At 37.8% G+C, this 20,835-nt stretch overlaps 3 protein-coding genes across 3 annotated transcripts in view; 2 read left to right on the forward strand and 1 right to left on the reverse strand.

Annotated features, from left to right (window-relative positions):
* Positions 1–253: 253 nt before the first annotated feature.
* LOC108570462 (mediator of RNA polymerase II transcription subunit 23) lies at positions 254–5,374 on the reverse strand. The gene is made up of 11 exons (XM_017932324.1): positions 5,330–5,374; positions 4,720–4,964; positions 4,497–4,629; positions 4,240–4,422; positions 3,882–4,166; positions 1,664–3,809; positions 1,341–1,580; positions 1,115–1,274; positions 768–1,055; positions 485–691; positions 254–392 (listed from the first exon to the last, which is right to left on the reverse strand). The coding sequence occupies exons 1-11, from the start codon at positions 5,372–5,374 to the stop codon at positions 254–256; spliced, it is 4,071 nt and encodes a 1,356-aa protein (XP_017787813.1).
* Positions 5,375–5,842: 468 nt separating this feature from the next.
* On the forward strand, positions 5,843–9,805 carry LOC108570476. Its single transcript, XM_017932342.1, has 4 exons — positions 5,843–5,963; positions 6,507–6,637; positions 9,142–9,349; positions 9,451–9,805. The coding sequence occupies exons 1-4, from the start codon at positions 5,886–5,888 to the stop codon at positions 9,676–9,678; spliced, it is 645 nt and encodes a 214-aa protein (XP_017787831.1). The 5' UTR covers positions 5,843–5,885; the 3' UTR covers positions 9,679–9,805.
* A 4,890-nt stretch (positions 9,806–14,695) lies between these two features.
* The window catches only part of LOC108570453 (SPARC-related modular calcium-binding protein 2), a 29,258-nt gene continuing 23,118 nt past the window's right edge, over positions 14,696–20,835 (forward strand). The window contains exon 1 of the mRNA XM_017932316.1: positions 14,696–15,159. Coding sequence (XP_017787805.1) covers positions 15,073–15,159 — 87 coding nt within the window. The 5' untranslated portion in view covers positions 14,696–15,072. The remainder of the gene's footprint in view (positions 15,160–20,835) is intronic.

The following is a 20,835-nucleotide window of genomic DNA, read 5'->3' on the forward strand; positions in this document are numbered from 1 at the left end:
TATCCTGACTAATAAATTTTAGGAGTTTTACTGAAAATAATAGTTCTTATTATTGTCCGGCAAAGCAAACTTGAAGCTTTAGACGGACTTTAGTGGTTGACTTACACTCACTGCTAATTCCGAAATTTTCGAGCATCCGAGAAGTGGTTGACTTACACTACTTACTGATTCCGAAAATTTTCGAGCGTCTGAGAAATGGTTGACTTGCACATTAACATGTATTCACTTCCGCGTTACTCGTACACGGAATGTCTCAGGAAGACTGAATTTCGTCTATATTTATATGAGCAATAAATCGTAACCGCATTTGCAACGCTGGCCTTAATCTTCGTATAATGCATTCCACTTCGTTTTTCATCATATCACCAACAAACATGTATTTAATGTGATACCTGTTACAGTTAGTATTAAGGAAAATATTAAATTTCTGAAAAGTTTGTTTTTTCGGCTTGGTATGTGGAAAAAGTAGCGAATAAAAGGATACAGCAAATCACAAACTGGATCCATGTATTTTAAATGGGTCTGAAGGCGATCGACTTGTTCAAGCATTTCGTATAAACGAACTGCTAGATCTACTACACAATGCGGCCTTTCGGCATTAAATCTTGCTAAAGTGGGTCCAATTAAATGACAGGCATATATTAACTGTTCTTCGCTATTTACAACCGGTTGAAGCTTCTCTTTAATAAACCTAGATAAAATTATATTTTATTACAGTACATCACAATTACTAAAACTATTTTTGTCATGTTTTAATTGGAACTTACTGAGGCATAGTAGTTATTTGTCCAACACCAGCATGATGCCATACGGAATGTGCCAGTGCCAACATATAACTATATTTATTTTCCAATAAACTATTATGAGTGTTATTAAAATTGAATATTTGGAATGGGGTTAAATTACTATACTGCCAATTAGCTAATCCTGGACTGCTAATAGTTTCTACTAATCGATCATGAAGAGCCAACCAATAACACTCTGGTAAAGCAGCCAACAGTAAACCCACACAATTTATCCACAAATGAATCTCATCTGATGGTATCACTGTATACCTAATAAATTCAAAGTTATAAACAAAGATCATTTAAGATAATATTTTATAGGATCTTACCCTTTTGCAACTACATCTAATAATAAGTTGGCAACTATATTGGGAGCAACAGGAACAGCCATAAGTTCTACACATGTAACATATAATGCATGTGCTGCAGGATTAGGAAATTCGTTAAATCTCCAATCAGTAGCGGGAAAGTGAGCAGTGCCTGACATTGCTGAAAATTTTGTTGAAAATAAAATTACAATTTGGGAGATGTTAAACAGATTAAGAAATAACTTACTTTCGACAATTCTTTGTACTAAACGAATATAATAATCTAATTCAGGCATCCACGTGACTACATCATCGACAGATCGAGTCATATACATCTGATAAGCTTCTGAGAGTGCCCATCCAGGTGCTCTAATTTCTCTTAAAGAACCCAAAACAGCTGATACTAAACGTCGTTTTAAAGGTGGCCTGTCTCTTAATTTATGTTCATAATAATGTAACGTATTATAAAGATATGTTACAGGTCGATCTAAAATTCAGTATGGTGAAGTTGAATAAAGCCGCATTTACGTAAGAAATTCTATAATTGTAAACGAAAAAATATATACAAACCATGAAATTTATATAAACATCCCAAATGTTCTAATAGCGTTTCTAAACTTTTCGATACAGCTGGAATTTCCAAATATCTATGTACAACGATATCAAAGACCGGTAAAAATCGTAAGCACACGTTTCCAAAGTAAACAGGTAAACTTTGATATTGACTAGGTCCTCCACTTGTTTGCTCCATAATACCTTCTGGAGCAAACTTCTCTGGAAACTTTCTATGAAATGCAAGATGCTTTTCATGCCAATTTGATTGTTTCCAATGTTCTGGAGAATTTTCCTTGACAAATTCTTGGACTCTATTTCTAAATTCAATAGCCTTAAGTAACAATAGTTGAATGATGAAAAAGCATACTTGAGCGTCACTTCCTTCATGAGTTCTCAGTACCAAGCAAAGAATTAGTCTATCAATAGTTACAATATTGTATTTCCATATCATATCGTTAATCGTATCTACACACTTGTTCACATGCTGCCCACCACCCACGCTGTTAGCAAATTCGAACACAAGATAATCACAGAATTTTCGAAGATGAGCCGACAGAGCTCGAGCACCAATTCTCTCTAGGATTTTATACGCAATCGGACTAATTCGATCAGTTTCAAAAATAATCTTCCACAAAAGGCATAAAAACAGAGGCGGGGTACCAGGTACAGAAAAATGTGCTATTATGTCATTTTCATTACTCATAGAGGCCCAATTTCGATACTCCTCCTCCACCGCTTTTTTAATCTGTTGTTTGTTCTCTTTTGGAACGCTGTTTTGTTGAAAAAATTCGCTGAGTACTGGAGGGAAACACTCGAGAGTATGATTGGCCCAGGAATGTGGTGTATTTTGCATAATTGTATTCAACAATTCCTTGCACCATGTGCCACTGTGACTATCTGATCCTGTTCCAGTAACATGCATAGAGCGTGCTAACGTTAGTACTAAAGCTCTGTTTAATTCCTCAGATTCAGCTGATACAAGAGTTTTGGGTTCAGATAAAAATCTAGATAATTGTGGTTGCACTTCGGCAGATCCTAAACCAGTGATTAAGCGGAGGGCAGTACTTTCCACGCAAAGGTGAAGCTGCGTTTGATTAGTCTGTGGTACCGCTGCGAGGCTATGTAAATGAGACAAAAGTTGGACTCTATAATGTGGCTGTATATGATGCATTCTGTAGCTGAACATTTCTAAAAGTGTATATAACGTTCCCCATGCGTGAGACTTGAAAACTTGCGGAAGTAACTGACTAATGAATCCTTTAACACCAAGACTTTCAATCTCCGTGTACACTAGTAGTCGACTATACGTTTCAACTAGTGCCGGTGCTAATGCCATATTACTCTTAGACTGTGCCAATTTGATAACATGGGTAACAATGCTGTGGATTAGACTCATTTTGGAGTGAACAGTTAACGAGTCCAAAATCGACATCGATAATGGCGTGGTTGGTCCACTCGCGAGAGCTGCATTATTCTGTAATGTCTGCATCAGTTGTTGTTGCTGACCTTTTTGAGTACCAAGTATGGTGTCCACTAATGCTGCCATTGGTCTACTAAAATATTCCTGATTTGTAGAATAGGCATTGCATAATAAGGCAATTCGATAGTCTGATCCCATACAAAGAGAAGTATTAGGCATAACCAAGTGTTGCAAAAATTCGTGGTGAAGTTTCAAAGTATGTGGTATTGGTCTATGAATATTTGAATGTTCAGATTGAGCTTTCTTCAACAGATGTATCCATATACATGTAATAGCCATTTGATGAGTGCACAGTGCTTGAGTATAATCCGGAACAGGTAATGGTTCTTTTTCCGGATAAAGAAGGTCGTATAATTTTAATACTGGCAAAAAGTTTGATAGTGGGTTCCTTTGAATACTTCCGGAAATAAATTGCAACAACACCCACATTAAGTGATCTCTTCCTTTCCTCAAATCCCTTCCTGCCAATTTATCGTGTATTGCCATTACGATACTAGGAAACCCGGCATACGAAAAAAGTACAAAATATATAAGCTGTGATGAAAGGTGCAACCACACATAATGATTTGCAACAGTTCCATCAGTCCCCTCTGCTGGTAAAGTTTCATTTTCCGCGCGTTCCATAGCAAGAATTACTAGTTCCACTAATTGCTCTTCTAAAGCTATACATCGCTGTTTTTGCTATAATCCAAATAAAATAAAATTATAATCGTCTAAAGGATTTGATTTCGGTTTTTTTCATTAAAGGTATACCTGTTTTTGTAAACCAAGCATTGAACAAACCATGTCCCTGCTATAAGGTTGTTCTAAAACATATCTGAGTAATCCAGTTTGAGGTTTAAGTAAATCTTCATCATAAGGCAAATTTCCTTTGAGTGAAAATTTCAATGTTGTTGTATCAAGTACCCAAGGATTAATTAAATCTGCATATCCAGTATGTTCTACTACTGGTAACATTTTTGAATGTCCAACTATAGATACCATTTGTGCCGTATTGCGGAAACTCTCGACGAAGTTCGAAAGTAATTTTGCTAGTTTCTAAAAAAGACAATTAAGTAAGATACAATTTAATCAATTAAATGTGATAAATGTTGCCTCTAAAGTAACATACCCAATGTGGCCAATTTTTACCATCAGGAAAAGCCTTTTGAATTTCGTTTACAATAAAATATCCTGGCAATAAACAAGCATTTCTATCAAAAATGTACTCAATTACATTTTCTAAAGCTTTTAATTGTGGTTGAATAGATGCATCTAATCTTGCTGGTATTGTCTGTGCTTTCTCTTTGCACCCCTGTACAATCACAGTTAGTATTTCTTAATCTTGATAAGTTATATAAACTTGAAGTTGATTTTATTAATACTTACTTTCATTATTTCTCTTACTCCCTTATAATCAACTCCTCCAATAATATGTCGAATAAGAACAAAACATTCAACCCAGAAATCTTCTAACTGATATTGGAGTTTGTCACAACTCAATATACATTCACACACAAGTCTAAAATTACATACGTTGAATTATCTTATGATTTTGTATAAAAACAAAGTGACATTTAATCAATGGTATTTCATTTTGAAAACAACTTACCTTGCTGGTAAAACATTAGTTGTGACTAAATGTTCAAGTAATGACAATAACAACTGTAATCTTTTATGATTAGTCATTGCTGCTGCCATGGATAGAAATTGCCTTACTGCATTTTCTTGTTGTTCTTTGGACAAATTTGACATAGCAGATGTTAATTCTGATTGCCATGCTGATATTTTTTCACTCTCACTGTTTGGATGATGTACCAAAACACAGCTAAATGCTTCTTCTATAGCTTCTACTTTCTGTAATAATTTTACAAACAACAAAAATAAGATTTTGACATTATAATATACAATACAATCTAAGATTCCAACAGGATGCAATAAATAAATAATATAACTGTTATTTTTACTGAGATATGCCTATTAGTGTTATAATAAACAAAAAAAGAAACATTAATAAACGAATCTTTAAAATTTTATATTAAGGAAACGTTTGTTCGTTTTCATCAAAATGTAAACACATACAGCCGCAAAAAATTTGTATCATAACCTTAATGCTTATTTTCGGATTATCGTGAACTAATGATTACAAATAATGAAACAAATAAAATAAGACGTAATACAAAAAGTGCATATAAAATAATGTCAAATTAATGCATACTTACTAAAATATCGTTTACAATATTAGTGATTTGAGTTTCACTAGTCATTTTTATAAATGTTTTTATGCTCAAATGGAATAGAATTACAAAATTAATGTGTAAAAATTACAATTACAATCACTTTTTTCATAGCTTTCCACTAAAATTCAGACCCGACGTATAATAAAATCAATTCGTAAACATAATTCACATTCTGTTTACGTTTGTATAACCTACATCAATGTTTGAATGAAAAAAAATATGATTCTTGATGTACTGAATACAAGATGTCGCTACAATAGATATTATGTCAAATATGAATCGAAAGATGACGCTGTTAGTAATTTACATCAAACGTTTCGTTCAAATTCTTCGCAAAATCGTGTTAATATGAAAAGGTGCGCAAAAAATATTAACAATAGTTGAAAAAACACTTTATAATAAGTCTTAAATATTGATTTTCTATAAATATTTGCTTTATTGGTAACAAATATAATTATTGAAAGAAAAGAAAGCAATCACATCTTTTGCCGCGATAATCATATAACCTTAAATATAGTTTGAAAGATAAGAGTCAAGTATGTTTTCGGTAAAGCATAATGTGAAATCGACGTTACTTTGTGGGCCTTCAGAATTGAGTAAATCTTTCATGTTTGAGGTAATTATACGAAAAAGTGCAAACATTATACTTGTTTATATGTAGTATAATTTAAAATACAGTTCGATAACTGTAAATATTTAGTCGACGTAGAATTGCATAAAGTTGGAACATCGCAGTATCGAATTTTTAGAACACTGTTTATTTCTTTACATTGTTTTATATATACGCTAAAAAGAAATATAACGAAATTTTTTGAAGCTTTTAATATAAGAATAATACTTGTGAATGCTATTTCATAAGTATCAATTAATATTGTCCACTGTTTTTTTTACGTCACAAAGTTTTAACTATAAAATTAAAGTTTTACCATCAAATTAAAAGTATTTAATATCAATAATGAATTACAGCTATGTATTTATTCCATAAAGTTATGAAACTATATATACGAAAACACGGTGTTATTAATACATTTCGTTTTCAAATTTTCGATATGCGTTGTAAACATTCCGTTAAGCATGTTATTACGCGACCGGTGCTCGTTACGGATCTGTTTTGTCAGAAACGATCCCGACATTTCCGGAATCGGGTTTTCCTTCGCAGGCAGCTATTTACTGGGCTGAAGAAGGACGCCGTGTCGTTTACATTACACCAGCTCCGTTGGAGAGGCTGCCAGCGGCCTGTCACGACAGAAGTAATCCAGCACCCGCGGCTTTCAAGCTGATGAGATTTATGTAAGCGGAACACTTTTCTTGCGGCGCTTCTGCACGTGCAACGGCCTTCGGGATTCATTTCTAAAAAAAGCGTCAGATTTATGCCCATTTAACTAAACTAAATCGCTTATTTTGAAATCGTTCATTTCGCTCGAGCTTCAAGTCCCGAATATCGGTTAACATATTGCGCACTTCGCGGTAAGACGGAGAAAAATTTACGTTTCCCTTTTGATCATGTGAAAAGAAAGTTCGTTTGCAGTATTTGTCATTCTTTTAAAGGCTATCGATAATTTTGTATCGAGAAAAAAATGTAACGTCGTCTAACCGTTTGCCGATTTATTCATTGCGAGGCGCCATAATGTTGCGCCATAGAATAATAATATGTAGAACGGTTTTGAATTCGAAAACTTTGTTTAACACACCGGAAGCGATCGATCAAGGAACATTAGTTACATTACACGTCACACGCGACAGGTATTGACATTCTACGTGCATAAACATACGCGTTGTTTACGAGCGATCGTATTTTCAGAAGAGGCTGCGTTAAACGTGCATAGATCACGCCCGGGGAACGTTACTCATTCTCGTCTGCAGCGAACTGCAATGAAGTACGCAGTACATTACAGCACAAAGAACTTTGATTCATCGTTGAATAAGTCTTGAATAAATTTGCTCAAGACTATCGTTACAATTCGTAAATACAGGGTGGCTCGAAAGTAACCAAGCAAAATACGAACACGTCACAATTAACCTGAAAAGAACACTTTCTCACACGTAAAAAGCTTTTCATTTTATACTGGATCATTTCAATTTCACTATATTCAATGGATCATATTTAAAGGATCTAAAGGATTTAAAGGATCATATTCATAATCAAAGAAAATAATACAAAATTTTAAAGAATTGTAAAAACAAAGAATTACATTTAACTGATTGATATCGTACTATTTTACTCCATTTTTATTTTTTTTTTTTAACCATTTCGACCGTGAGAACGTTCACAAAGCTAATACATTGTGGATAAAATGAGTCAGTTTGGAAAAGTTTATTCTTTCGGGTGGTTCGCTGGATAAACAGTGGAGTTCGCAATTTTTATGCACGATTCATCGTGCCACCAGGAGCAAGAGTAAAATAAACGATCAGACGAGGATCGTCGCAAATCAGCTGCTTCCTTCTTCTACCGTTTATTTTTCAAAGCTGAGATTCTGTCTGTCCTCGCTTCAGGATTCGTTGAACGTGTGTGTTGCTTCTGGCAAAAGAGGAAAATTCCTCTTTCTAATTGCGCCTGTCTTGATTTTTTTTTTTCATTTTCGTTACAGTCTGTTTCGTTTTGTTAAGCACGGAAGTCAAAGTTCAATGAAATACTTATCACATATGTATATTAGCGTGATAAATGGACATTTTTAGACATAGTTAAAAAAATATACGTGTAATATTTAATACGTCATTTCAGAACTAGGGATGATCGATATTTGAACAAAATTGATAGATAAGTATTTGTTGGTTAATTCATCGAAAATGTAATTTTTAATAAATCACAAAAATAAATAATTAGATTCATTCTAGTACGCAGTTATTGTAATTGTTATTTGATATTTAATTATTATATTGAATCTAGAAAAATTGAACGATCACACGTTAAAAGATCTACCAAGACGATAACGCTTTCACTTTTGGAAACGATGTTTATTGGTTTTGAAACAGGTCTGTTCGGTGGTAAGAAATGAAACGTTATTTTACGTTTATTACCACATTAATCTACTTAGGTATATTGCTCGCGGGATCTTTGTGGTGTTTGTTTGTTTTACGATTGCCGCTCATTCTTAGTACTGAATTTTTCTATAAATTCCGAAGATGTTTTTTGTATCCAGTTAAATGCTTCAGATTCTTCCGACAGCCATTACTCATATTACAAGGTACAAAAGATCGCATTTTTATTTCATAAGTAAAAAAAAACAGGAATTTGTTTTTGAAATTAAATGTTAAAATTTTATAAAATTCTATAAATTTATAAGCAATATGTTTATAATTTTATATGAAAAATTAAATATTTTTTCTTATGGAAATAGTGTGCCACCTATTGTCAGTTGAAGGTGTTCAAACACTAGAGCTTCCAAAATTCTCCACAAGGTTGTAATGGTGAAATAAAAATTCAGACTTTTCTCTGAGACGAACGGTCTGCAGATAAATGTTAATATTTCTATGATATAGTAATACAATCGTACTATAATACAAAACAATGCACTAATAAATTTCCATTGCCCAAATTGGTTACGATAGCATAATATGATAGTATAGGTATAATACAAAAATACAGCTTATGTAATAATATCATCTCAGTATAGACACTGATAAATCCCCATTACCTAAATTCAGGTAAGCCAATCCCATTTATCATTTGAAAGTGTTCAAAAGTAAATCCACTAGTCGTTCTGTAATAAGGTTATTTTACCCGTATAAAACGGGGAATCCCCACGATTATGAAATCGAACGAAAAATAATCACACAGAAAATCAATATCCCAGGTACTTGGAGAACTACAAGGCTCTCGCAGAGCGGCTCGTCGAGCTGCACACCTTCGCCACTTTGCCCTCCGTGATCTTGATCGACGACTTCGACGCCTATACCAGCGATTACAAAAAAAGCGAAGTGACGCAAGACGTGCACATCGCCAGAACGTGTTCGGCGATTCTCGACACGATGAATTCTTGCGCGCGAATTCTGAAGACCAACGTAAGTAAAATCGCGGATCGAGAAGAAAATGAATTACATACGAGAAAGGAGATATTATGCTAAACGTTTTTTTTTTCTTTCTTTCTGTGATCTCGCTTCAGGTGTACATGTGCGCCTGGTCCGTCTCCGGAATGAAGGATATCAGCACATACACGATATTCTTCGTGAACATCTGGGACGTGACCGACGAGAAGAAGAGTAACTCGATATTGTTGAAGAAATACTCTCATAAAGCTCCCACCGAAAAGTGTCCGTCTTATCGATACTGTAAATTCGAAGACGGAACGAGAGTTCTGAAGCAAATTTTATACCAACCCGAAGAAGACTGATGGCAGAATGAATTTTTATGATCAAAGAGATTGGAGTCAGGAAGTACAATAGTTTTACGGAATAGATCTCTTTTAGAACGTATTCTTTTTTTAGCGCCGTTTACTTTAAATGTGTGTACAAGTACAATTAGCGACAGTAGAATGAAACTATTTATATTTCCTCTAAACGAACTTCGTTTATTATATTAACGTAATAATTTTATATTTTGTAACTTGAAAGATGTTGTATGTACAATGTAATGTTAAAACAATACCACGATCTATAGTAAGTCTGAATCATTGTTACGAAATGACCGAGGTGTCAAAGAATTATTATTTAGCTTGAAATGCAGGGTTATAAGGAAAACACGTATTTTTTAATAAAAGAGAAATTGTGAGAAATATGCATACCGGATCAAATGTCCTCTTGCATGAACACACTATTTAGGTGTCTTAATATTTATTCGACAATGGCGTAAAGAGGTAACGAAATCGATAATTGAACGTCTTGGAACGCTTCGATCTTCGTTCACGTTACACTCTAAAAATCTAACATCGTCGTCCTTGGAACGCGTTGAAGCTCCAAGATCGCTTGCAGGCACCGGCTTGTTTCATTCCTCCGTACACCTCCGGCGAATTAGACTCGAAGAGCTTCAACGGGGAATTACATTTGCATAGCCGAGGCACGGTGCCATAACCAGCGCCACTCTGCTCCACCTTAAAACCCGTCTATTAAACCAACCTGCACGCTTGCTTCTTTACATTCTAATAGACACATCGTAATCATTTTCTCAACAGTGTCGCCGATACTATTTCACAAGGGAATGAATCGAGTCCAATTAGGAGAGGCAACGAAACCATTTTTCCATGGACATTATTCTACCTGTGGCACTGAAAAGACCATAACAAACGATGACAGCAACAAGGCGAAAAAGACAAGTGCACGCGGGTATATAGTTTCGATGTTGGCGTCCTATTGTCTGGTTCTTCTGCTCGAGCAGGTCGAGAGCCGAGTGCTCAGAGGGGGAGAAGCCCCCCTATAGACTGAACCGACCACTTGTTCCAATCGGTCCGAAACAATCTGAAACTGTCAGGACTTACGGACCAGCCATAGACTTCTCACGGCGAGGTAATAAATGGAAACTTGGAGGCACCGTAAACTCGCTTCCCGTGAACGGGAAAACCAGAGAAGAAAGACGGACTTTTTTTCTCTACGGAGCCACCGCTGATGCACGAATAAGGAAACGCGTGTTGGGTATCTTTCAATGAATAAAAGTCAAAGTGTAACCGGATTGTAACCGAATGTAATTAAATCGTGATCGAATATAGAGGTACGTATGTTTATTAAGAAACAGAGAAAAAGAGAGAATGAGAGAGAGAGAGAGAGAGAAAGGAGGAGCGAGCACGATAATTATGGAGCAGAAAATTACAGGGTGGCTTTATGCTAGTAGAAAGGTTTACGTGCTGCGAATAGATCGACTCTCCGTAGGTCCAGGATCAGCGAGACAACGGTAAACCACCGTCGGTCCTGTTGTCGTGATGAAGAGCAAGAAAGAGACAAAAGAACGGTTGCGTGGAGACAAATACGGGAAGAAACGAAAGAGAGGAAGAAAGGTGGGAGAAAGAGATGGAGGAAGAGAGAGAGAGAGAGGGAAGATCGCATACCTGAGTGAACAGGTGTGCCGGAGTGGACGACGAGTGAGTTGCTGTCCGGCCGACGGCGGCTTGGCCAACGAGCAGCCTGTTAAGTCCCTTCGTGCGCGAAGAACAGGGACGCAATCACTGGCCGATTTCAGAATTCGCGACCGCTTGGAATTCCACTGAGGAAAGTAAAATCCCTCTGAAATCGCTCGAGACTGTTAACGATCAGGCTGTTGCTTTAATTGAACGCTTCTCGGTTCGGAGACCCGTAAAATCCGTGAATGTCCAAGATTAAGGTTATCGTTTGACGTTTTTGTCTTGATCGTCTCTTCGATACAGATGATTTCGAAGATGGTTAATTTTCGAGAATTTTTAATAACGGAGGAGTATTATACGCGTGAATATTTTGTTTTATCCGTCAAGTAATTAAGATACCTTCTGAAAGTTTGCTTGCGATTACATATTACATCAGAGAGCTTCGACAGTTTTTCTCTCGTTAAAGGAAAGTCGCGTTCGAGAGAGAGAGGTTCTTCTTTTCTTTTTCTTTTTTTTTTTCATTTGAGAAACCTCGTACTCATTGTTTTCAATTACTTTTACAGCTGAAATTGATCGTCAGTGTCTAAGGGAGCTGAGTGATTTATCGAAACAGGCCGAGTGATTTATTTAAACTACCAGTGTCGAGTAATGTTTCAAAAGCGGATCGTAAATATAGAAAGACTTTTGTCTCCCCGTTTACTTCAGACACGGCAATATAATTGCGCTCACGATCGTCGCCACTTTCTCCGCTGGACCGAGCGCATTCGAATGCCAACAGCCGTTCAGAATGCATCCACCAACTCCGGTGGTTACCTTCCTTTTTCCTTCAGATCTTAAATTAAACTTTATCTTTATTTCCAGGAATTCGCAATCTTGTCTAATAACGAAACCTATTCCACTCTTCTAATTTGTTCCTATTATTACAATCTACGCTGTTCATAATCGCCACAATAATAGCAAAATTCTCGATATTGCAGTTAACAAGAACGAATAAGGAGAATCTAACAATAATTGATAGTAAACGAGGAAACAACGAGGACTCGTACTCTTAATGTTTATTTCTCTGAGGAGGAGGAGGAAGAAGAAGAAGGCAAATACAATGCGAAGCAGCTAGTAAAGTTGTTTAAAGGCGGTTAATGGCGGACCCTACGAGTGAATTACACCCATGGGTACGTAGGTAGCCGAGCAATAGCAAGTTATTATCCCGCTCGCTACGCCTACCAGTGGAACGAGTTCAATCAAAGAGTTCGATCGTTCTGGCCGATTAAGCACCATTGTGTTTGCTTGTCTCAGGCAGGTGTCTCGAAGATAGATATTGCTTACACGCGACAATGTTAGGAATTATTGATGGAACGACCGGCGTACGGTCAGTTTTAAATCTGACTTAGAGCTTAATCCCACGATCTACCCTATATCTAATTTTACGTCGTGTCTACGGTGGCCGGAGTAAAATATAGTATTTGCGTGTCGTTCTGCGTTACAAATCACGAATGGTAACTGTATAAACTACGTGTTCACTGGTTCCACCACGGAATCGTTTCAGTAGTGCGTAGCGTTAAATGTTAATGTACCGGGTGTTTCAAATAGTAAGGGTTTCTATAACAATTTCGAAATTGGCTGTTCTCCCGCCAAAATTCAATATTTTGCAAAAAAGAACCTTTTTAAATTATCATTTTCAAATTACATTTACTATCAGATCGAAAATAAAAATAGTATCGCCTTTATTCGAGTAGACTATTATAAATTAGTACAGAACGGTCAGGAACAAAAAGAGAAAGAAAATGTTAACAAGCGAATTGCATTAAGGAGGGAAAGAAATGTGACAGCAGGCCTAGAATGATGGAAGATTCGCGAAGGACAATGCTACCTACTACTTGTCCCATTCAAAAGGATGCGGCAGCATTGTTCTCTCTGATTCCAGTTGTTTTTGCAGCAACCTGGGGAGGACAATCGGCGGGAGCACGATGGAAGCGCGAACTACGTCCACGAAAGGGATAAATCAGGTCTCCGATTGAAATTTAATGAGGAACGTGGATGGTCACAGGTGTGCGTCCACCTCTAAACGCTTGTACGATCCGCCACAGCACCCTCTCACACCCTTCTGCTATCTGGTCGGTCGTTGTTAAAAGCTACATTCCATCGACCAAACAACCAGTTCTGAATCGGTTTCGAATTCTCGATGACTCATGAATCTTCGATCGCGCGGAACTACCTAGGAGAGTCTGTATCGCGCGACGAAGAAAGCGAAATGAGCGTCGAAATCGCTTTATTCGCGTCGATGAGTGTGCAAAATGTGTCTGAACGTATCGTGTTACAATAATCGCTCCCGTGACGGAGGAAATTGCACTTATACGAGAACCGAAACTATCTTTCAAAGGATAATCATTCCACGGACAAGTGATTCCGATTCTTACTCGATCCCCGTGTGTATCCTTATGCTTCGGTTGTACATATTGTAAATGACGTTACATGAAATCAGCAATCTTGGTTATTTTCGCTCTTATCTGCGACAGGCTGTGGAGCATCGTCAAGAAGGACATCGTGTGCCGGTACGAAGAGCTGCTGCTCGGATTAAGATGTGATAAAGAAGCGAGATAAAAATAAACATTGCATAAGTGATTCTTACGAAGAGCGAACAGAACCGGGAAATTGGAAAATGTTCAAAAATACATTAAACCGGTAGATACTTAATTTTTCATCTTGTAAAAATACTTCGATATATACGTCTCGATTCATAAATCACCGGACACTTGTTAATTATAAACGAACAATTTATCAATGGAGCTTTTTAACAAGCTTTTCGAAAGACAATAGAATACTTTCTTTATCACGAGTGTCTACTTGATTTCATGAATCCAACGCAAATCTAAAAACTTACAAATTTGAGATTTACATTTTGTTGAAATTTACACTGTTCAAAGCAATCAGAGAGGATCGTATCTGAAGAAGAAAGAAAGCAGCAGAATTTTTCCAAACGTTCCGTGTGTCTAGGGAACGTCTAGACTCCTTTACTGTCAATAAATCTTACCGGAATAATCCATCAAACAACTCACCACCAGAGTGTAATTTATCTTTTCCTAACGTAAGTTAAGTACAATTGCAAATATGTAATCGGTAAGCAGGTAATCGGTTGGAAATACCTTAGACCAGGCTATAGCTGCTCGAACGAGCGATCCTCTAATTCTTCGAAGTGGCCTGCGAGCGACTAAGCTTCGGGCACGAACTTCTCGTCACTTTTTAACCATCGAAATTCCCCGATAGCGACGAAGAGGAGCGTAACACACAGGACTGCAACGGGGAGTCTGCCATCGGGCCGAGGCAGGCTGCTCCAGCAGGCAAGCAAGTGCCAGTTGCTCGGCGGCAGTTGCCACGGCTGGACATACATTTGCGTCCTTTCTATTGGTGGTCTTCGTTTGCATGCGTTTTACCCCTCCACGGGGGATATCTCATGGTTCACTTGAAAGGGTAATCAGAGCGATCGACGAGGTAAGAAGGTCGAAGTAGAAGAGAAGTGGCGAGAAACAGTAAAAAGGAAAACTCGGCGCGAGTAAATTTCGAAGGAAACGAGATCGACGACCACGAGACCACGAGAGAAAGAGGAGGAGGAGAGATCATGAAAAGGAGGATGCCATGTGCCAGGAACAGTGAGTGCGTGTGAGTGGCGTGCGTGTACGTGCGTGTCGGACCAGTGGCTTCGGTCCTTCGACCCTCGAGGACGTACCACCAGCCGAGGACACGATGATGATCCCGATGATACGCACTGCCATCCTCCTGTCCGTCTTCGTTCATCTCGATGCCGCCGCGAATACCATCACCATGGCTAAGGTAAGGTTATCAAAGATGTTCTTGAGAAATTTGGAAAATATTAACATGGATTTCTTTTTTTTTTTTTTTTTTTCTTTAACAGAGACAGGGTTGAATTGTTACTTCCTCTTGAATATCCTTTCTCGTATCGTATCGAGAGAAGGATTTGAAAAGGTGTATTTGGAAGATTTGTTGTCGTGTGTTCTTGTAAGCTTAGGTATGTAATTGGTGAAAATATCGTTGTACCATTAACCCTGTTGCGGTACAATGCGAGGTTGCAGTCGTAAAATACAATTATCTGAACGTTCCTCTGTATCTTTCACGGTGTCAGATACAAATCGCGTTGTCATTAATAAAATCATAAAGCAACCACAGGTTAAACGCACGGTGATCGTGAATTGAAATAGGTGATCCGGTAATTGTTCCAGGCAATATATTTCACGGAACAGGCAGGTGTATTACACTATTTGCTGAAAGTGTGTTTAGCCGGTTAAATGAAATTCATCGGTGTAGTTAGAGAACATGGTGTTGACACCGCGGTGCTTTTGGCTTGTTCGTTAATTAGACACTATTCGCAAGTGTGATATGTACGGAACAGTGTTTTTGGACAAATGAAAGGAACGCTTTTATTAGCAGTTTGCTCGCGGTGAAAAATTATTAGCAGTGGGACGACGTGTGCGCGTTTTACGGAGCGTCGCTCGGGCCTTTTAAGTTGTCCCGCCATGCGATACAAATAGTCTTTTGTTTGCACCAGGCAAAGAAGAAAGGTAAATAGCGGTACATCCGACGCTCGATTAAAGATCCGACAGCGCAATTTTTTTCAATGTAATTATAAATACGCGATAGTCACCTCTTTCTTTCTCTCTCTTTCTCGTATGCACGCATTTCTCTCTCTCTCTCCTTCTGTCCGTTTTAATGATTAATCGAGAAACTCCGGTCAGTACCGTGCCCGTTGCTAACTTAATTATGTGGAGCACCCGATAACTCACTGCTTTTACACTCTTGGAAAGATAATTTTAATTTCTTGTTACGAAATTTTATTACACTCTACGCTCTCGTCTTGTCTTTCACGGTTCCAAGAAGATTTCGTATACGACGCGGTTCTTCCGTGAAATAGCAACGTTTGTTATCAAAACGCATCTCGTGGTGTGTACATAAGTTCCGATCGAACGGTATTACGGTGAAATTTTCGATGTTACGCGAATTGTATGATTCATTGTTAATCTATACTCGCGATCGCGAGAAATAATAATCAATTCGACGTTTCATTTTCAACTTGGAATAGCCGTAATGGAGATTACTTTTTTCTTTCCAAGAACAAAATTCCGCTACTTTTTGCAATGTAAAAATTAATCGTAATCTTTCTTGAAATATTTCGGTGATATCGAAGACAGAAATCGCACGACGCGTAATCAGTCTCCGCGACGATCGAACATGGAGGATCTCCCCCTTTCGACGGCCAGCCGCTAAAGAGAAAATCACATTTGTTTATGTCGCGGTCATTCGTTTCTTCGTTATCGAATTAATTATACGATAAAACGCGACTGAGTGACCGGCAACATTGTTCTTTCCTTCGAGCCGCCATTTGTTTGTAAACTAAATACGTGTTTCCCTGTGTAGGGAGGAGAGAGCAAGCACGAGGGTTGGCCCCGATACCGATAGCACGATTTTTCATTTCGAACCGTTGGGATAAGAAGGATGACGTCCGCTTTCAATTATTTTCTGAAACGACTAAATGGAACAACGCGTAAAGCGCCGTGAAAAATCATTCCGACTCGGAGCTTCGATGGTGATAAACGTACCCGCGGCCCCGTCGGCATTCTCGCAATATTTCCAGGAATACGTTCTAGAATAGAAGAGCACGTTTCGCGTACTTTTCTGACTCAAAAAACTGTTGCTCGCCAAGCGAAATTACGATGTTACAATAAATCGCGAATATATGTATATATTTATTCAGTCGTCGGATAGTAGATTTACGCGAGACCGTTTCTCTTTTGCTCTGTTTTTCATTTCAATACGCCGATATATCGGGAAAAACGCTTATCCTCTCGCCTAACGCGCCACGTTTCACGTTCGATTGTATATTCTACTTTCGCGCGACAATGTTCTTCGATCTAGTTGCAAGTAATTATATTTCTGCCATTTGACGTCGGTTACGCGGGAAAATTTATCGATCGATTAGCTGTCGATCGGACTTAATAACGTTGATCGGAGAATCAAATGTGTACTTTAGAAAAAATTGCAAGTTTTTGCGTATTCGGTAGCAGTGCTCAGATTTCGTGGAGCACTTTTTATAACAATTTTTAATTTGTTGTAGTAGTTCTTCTTCTCTTGAATGACAAAATATTGAGAACTGCTACAGCAAATTAAAAATTGTAAAAATCTATCGAATATACAAAGTGGATCATGTAAAACAGGCCGTTTGATTTTATCTTATCTAGCTATAGTAGTAGGAGACAATTATTATCCGTAATTTGAATGGTATCAAAGGCTGAATAAGATGGGAAAAACCTTTTTTATAAATATTATTTTTCTTTTTCCTTTTTTTGGATCACCTGTATCTTTACATGAATTTATATATTTTTTTCTACTGTATACTGTAGCAGACATAGATGTATATTTAAACTTCCTTAAATGATCTTGAACTCTAAAATTTTAAATCAAGTGTCATACTCCCATTCATTTTTTACCATTTCTCCAATCAAAAAAAAAATTTCTTCCATCTTATCCACACATGGAGACGCGCCACCTAGAGAAGATAATTAGATAGCCCATCCGGTATAATTACTGGCTATTTTTTCCGAAGTGTACAATTAATTCTCTGCTCGACATTGCTACGCCCGTATTCAAATAATCCTCTTCCTAATCGACGATCGTAAAACAGCGATAAAGCACTTTTTGTACACGATAAAACGGCACGAATCGTAAATTAAGTTGGCTATCTTAACGCATCATCGACTGGTTAACGTGTTAATCAGGAAGCAAACAGACGATTCGCCTCGTATTCTTTTCATTCAACCATAATACAGAAACTATCATAGTTTCCTCTATGTTCCCCCGCGAGAATCGTGCTGCGAGCTTACTCGTAAACGTTGACACTGTGGTTGAAGAGAAAAAAAGGCGCATCCGTGGAATGTGTCAAAATTTTTTTCTTGCCCCCTGTCGAGACCACTTACGTAGGCACAGGTTCGCCATCAGAGTGGAATTCAGTACGTGGGCACAACTCGTCGACGTTCGAGAACAGCTTCTCTCTTTTTTTCGCCACACTTCGCGAGTTTCAACTTCGCACACTTATCGATCGCTGTATTTTCTTTTTATTCTCGCCGGTTTCGATCGTCATTCGTGAAATAAAAAAGAAATAACATCTCGGTGTCATCGATCAGCGAGGAAGAAGAAGGTTCACGGTATGGAAATTTCGTCGGCGTACAATAAAATGGCATTCGTTCGGGAATTCCACGGGCGTTAATCCTTGGAACCAACGTCCTTCCGATCTTTGCATTCTTCTCTTCGAGGATCGTTAATGTATTTTTCTGGTTACTCAATGCATCGGAAATTCCTGGAATTTTCCGTGTTTTCGGGTCAGAATTTTATTCCGTGACATAATTCTTTTTTTTGGGTGGGAAGATCGAAAGGAAGAATGAGAGAAAGTATCAGCTTTTTTTTTTTTTTTGTGACAGTTGACTTCTCGAAGGTATTAAGAAGATTTAATGAATGTTAAAATAGTGTTACTTTTTATGGGAGTCGAATGGTCAATAAGAAAGTGTCAGAAGAATCTAATTTAATTATACTTTTTAATTTTTACACGCTGAAGATAAGATTGACGCTTTGGTGGCGATAATTTAAATACCTTTCGAGCAATTTTTAACGAAGATAGAATTATAGAAGAATGTAGAAGATATTACAAATATTCGAATAATTATAATCTCAACTATGGCAAGAATTACGTACCAATGTTGCTAGCTACAGCAATACTACCAACAGTGGTCATTTATAATCCTACAATCGAACATAATTTCTAAATATCCACATCACGGTTGCACCAACATAATCTCTAAAGAACCTCTCGAATTAAAACGATTCACTCACAAATTTGCAAAATTCCATTTCTCGCGAAATTATCGTTATCAATCCGTGCACTTTAAAACTTCATAATACTAATGCACTCTACAATCGTATCATCAAATCTCTAACATAATCCCAACAAACATATCCACATCACAGATGCACCAACACAATCTCAAAAAAATCTGTCGAATTAAAACGATCCACTCAGAAATTCGCAAAATTCCATTTCTCGCGAAATTACCATTATCAATCCGTGCACTTTGTAGCAATTTACCCGGCAATAGCGAAACTCGACGCTTTTCAAGGTACAAAGGAGCACACCTAAGAAGGTTCCAACAGTAGCCTCGGTTATTCCAGTTGCACCAACATAATCTCAAAAAAACCTGTCGAATTAAAACGATCCACTCAGAAATTCGCAAAATTCCATTTCTCGCGAAATTATCGTTATCAATCCGTGCACTTTAAAACTTCATAATACTAATGCACTCTACAATCGTATCATCAAATCTCTAACATAATCCCAACAAACATATCCACATCACAGATGCACCAACACAATCTCAAAAAAATCTGTCGAATTAAAACGATCCACTCAGAAATTCGCAAAATTCCATTTCTCGCGAAATTACCATTATCAATCCGTGCACTTTGTAGCAATTTACCCGGCAATAGCGAAACTCGACGCTTTTCAAGGTACAAAGGAGCACACCTAAGAAGGTTCCAACAGTAGCCTCGGTTATTCCCACTGTTAAGACGCACTCAGCAGCTACCATCCGCGCTATTTATCCAACAATGTATCTGCGGTGACCGTCGTAAAACGAGAACGTAAAGTTCAAACGGAAAGATTCGCTGCACACGCACCTTCGTGTATACCTTTATCCATAATCTAACGAATAAACGATCTCTCCTCTCTCTCTCTCTCTCTCTCTCTTCCTCTTCTCTATACCAATGGGTGAACACGTTTTACCCTTCTCCGCTCGCTTTGCCCCTCTCGTTACTCACTCAGCGCCAGGAATTTCGTTCGTTAACATTGAACGTATGCAAATCGCGGGAGACGAATTCTTTTCACCGTGAGACGAGAACCCGTGAGCAGCCTCACTTCCGCGTAATCTCGACTTTCTCGCAGCCAGTTCAGAGGAGAGATAAAACGATCCATGGGTCCAGGCCGATCCGGCAGAGCCAGCCACAGTCCCGAACGTGTGTCGTCCATGGTGCACACGTGTGCAACGAACGGTTCGCTGGACGTACTTACCTGGAAGAAGAGACAGCAGCTTGCTTCCGAGTATACACACGGCCACGGATCGTATCTTATCCAGGCTTGCTTGCCGATTTTCATCGAAAATTCACGTCGCTTTTATCTGAACAACAGGGTCGTCGCAAATATTATGATTCCATGATGTTGCCGAAGTTGTTTGAACACGTTTCATCTTTGCTCAACGAGCTACGCACACTTATCTTAGTGATTTTTTTCTTCCTCTTATGTTTGTTTCTTTTTTTTTTTCCCCGTGAAAGTAAATGTGGTTTCGGAAAGTGAGGATTTTATTATTGAAAATTGCGTAATTGGAGTCAGATTCGTTGGTTTTGTAAGTTTTGGAAAGTTTGAAAAAGTGATAACAGCTTCTTTGATAAGAT

Source organism: Habropoda laboriosa, unplaced genomic scaffold (genome assembly GCF_001263275.1).
Source record: "Habropoda laboriosa isolate 0110345459 unplaced genomic scaffold, ASM126327v1 scaffold84, whole genome shotgun sequence".
In the NCBI taxonomy this organism is placed as follows: domain Eukaryota; kingdom Metazoa; phylum Arthropoda; class Insecta; order Hymenoptera; family Apidae; genus Habropoda; species Habropoda laboriosa.